The 1497-nt window shown below is 37.9% G+C and overlaps 1 protein-coding gene across 1 annotated transcript in view; it reads left to right on the top strand.

The window, feature by feature from the left end:
* APPL1 (adaptor protein, phosphotyrosine interacting with PH domain and leucine zipper 1) overlaps positions 1-1497 on the top strand; it is a 41980-nt gene that overhangs the window by 25038 nt on the left and 15445 nt on the right. Inside the window, exon 10 of the mRNA XM_023512634.1 lies at positions 468-656. Coding sequence (XP_023368402.1) covers positions 468-656 — 189 coding nt within the window. The remainder of the gene's footprint in view (positions 1-467; positions 657-1497) is intronic.

Below are 1497 nucleotides of genomic sequence, written 5' to 3'. Positions count from 1 at the left end.
AACTCTTGCCTCAGCCTCCCGAGTAGCTGGGGCTACAGGCGCCTGTCACAATGCCTGGCTATTTTTTTTTGTGGCAGCCTGTTTAGTTGGCCTGGGCCACTTCGAACCTGCCATCCTTGGTGTTTGTGGCTGACGCTGTAACCACTGTGCTACAGCTGCCAAGCCAAAATAAATTTTTTTTGTTTTGAATTTATTCCTTGGAAGTTGAACTATAAACTCTGTTTTATGGGTTATCATTATGGCAGCTAATAATTTCTGATCTTGTTTTGGAAACTGTACACATTCACACAAGTGAGTCACTATATATGAATTTATTTTAGAGACTGAAAAACATACTTCCATTTTCTTGACACCCAGTGCCTTTTTGCAAGCTGTTTCTTTGTAGCATTCTTTATCTCTGTCTGGCTGATGACAAGAAGATTTAAGGTATATTGTACTTAAAAAGTTAATGTGCTTTTTTTGTTTAGTAAAACAGGCTTGGTGTCATCTACCTGGGATAGACAGTTTTACTTCACACAGGGTGGAAACTTAATGAGTCAGGCCCGTGGAGATGTAGCAGGAGGCCTGGCCATGGACATAGACAACTGTTCAGTGATGGCTGTGGATTGTGAAGACAGGCGATACTGTTTTCAGATCACCTCTTTTGATGGAAAAAAGTTAGTATTTTTTTCTACTATTAATAATATCTATCATATTTTAAACTCCTGAACTGTAGGATAATTCTTTTTTGTTCAGGAATGTTTTTGACATTTTAGACTTACATATTAAGGTTATATGCTTCTTAATTTTGTAGGAATGTATTGAAATTTTGCTTCTGCTTTGGTTAAATGATTTCTTAATATTTTGAGGTTGTCAAAGCTAGGCCAAATGATAAAGATCTGTGATTTCATATTAAGAGAGTAGGACTGAAAATCTTGCATAGAATAGGAAAGACAGTAGAAATTACTGGAAAGAGACCCAACACTGGGATCAGAAAGTTCACATTCTGGATTTGTTACTTACTGTGTGGTCTTAGGCAAATAACTTGACCCCTCTGACCTTCATTTTTCTACATGTAAACTGTAGGGAGGGGGGTTATAATCCTAACTTTGTAAATTTCTATTATGAGGAATGTAAATCTAAAATATAAATGTGCCTAACATACAGCAAGTGCTAACAATAGTGTTAGTTTGTTTTAAATGTCAGTCAGATATTTCTGATCATACTATTTTGTTCACTAATGTTTAGAATGCCATTTAAAAGCATTTCTATTACTTTTGCATTAAATAAGAATCTTTAGGGTGGCACTCAAAGCTCAGTGGGTAGGGCGCCAGCCACATACACGGAAGGTGGCAGGTTCAAACCTGGCCCAGGCCACCTAAAATAACAATGACAACTGCAACAACAAAAAAAATAGCCAGGCATTGTATCAGGCACCTGTAGTCCCAGCTACTTGGGAGGCTGAGGCAAGAGAATCACTTAAGCCCAAGAGTTTGAGGTTGCTGTGAGCTGTGATGC

This window comes from Otolemur garnettii, unplaced genomic scaffold, assembly GCF_000181295.1.
Source record: "Otolemur garnettii isolate 467f Iridium unplaced genomic scaffold, OtoGar3 scaffold00002, whole genome shotgun sequence".
NCBI lineage: Eukaryota > Metazoa > Chordata > Mammalia > Primates > Galagidae > Otolemur > Otolemur garnettii.
Note: the sequence above shows the minus strand (reverse complement) of the source record. Positions and strands in the feature narration are given on the sequence as shown.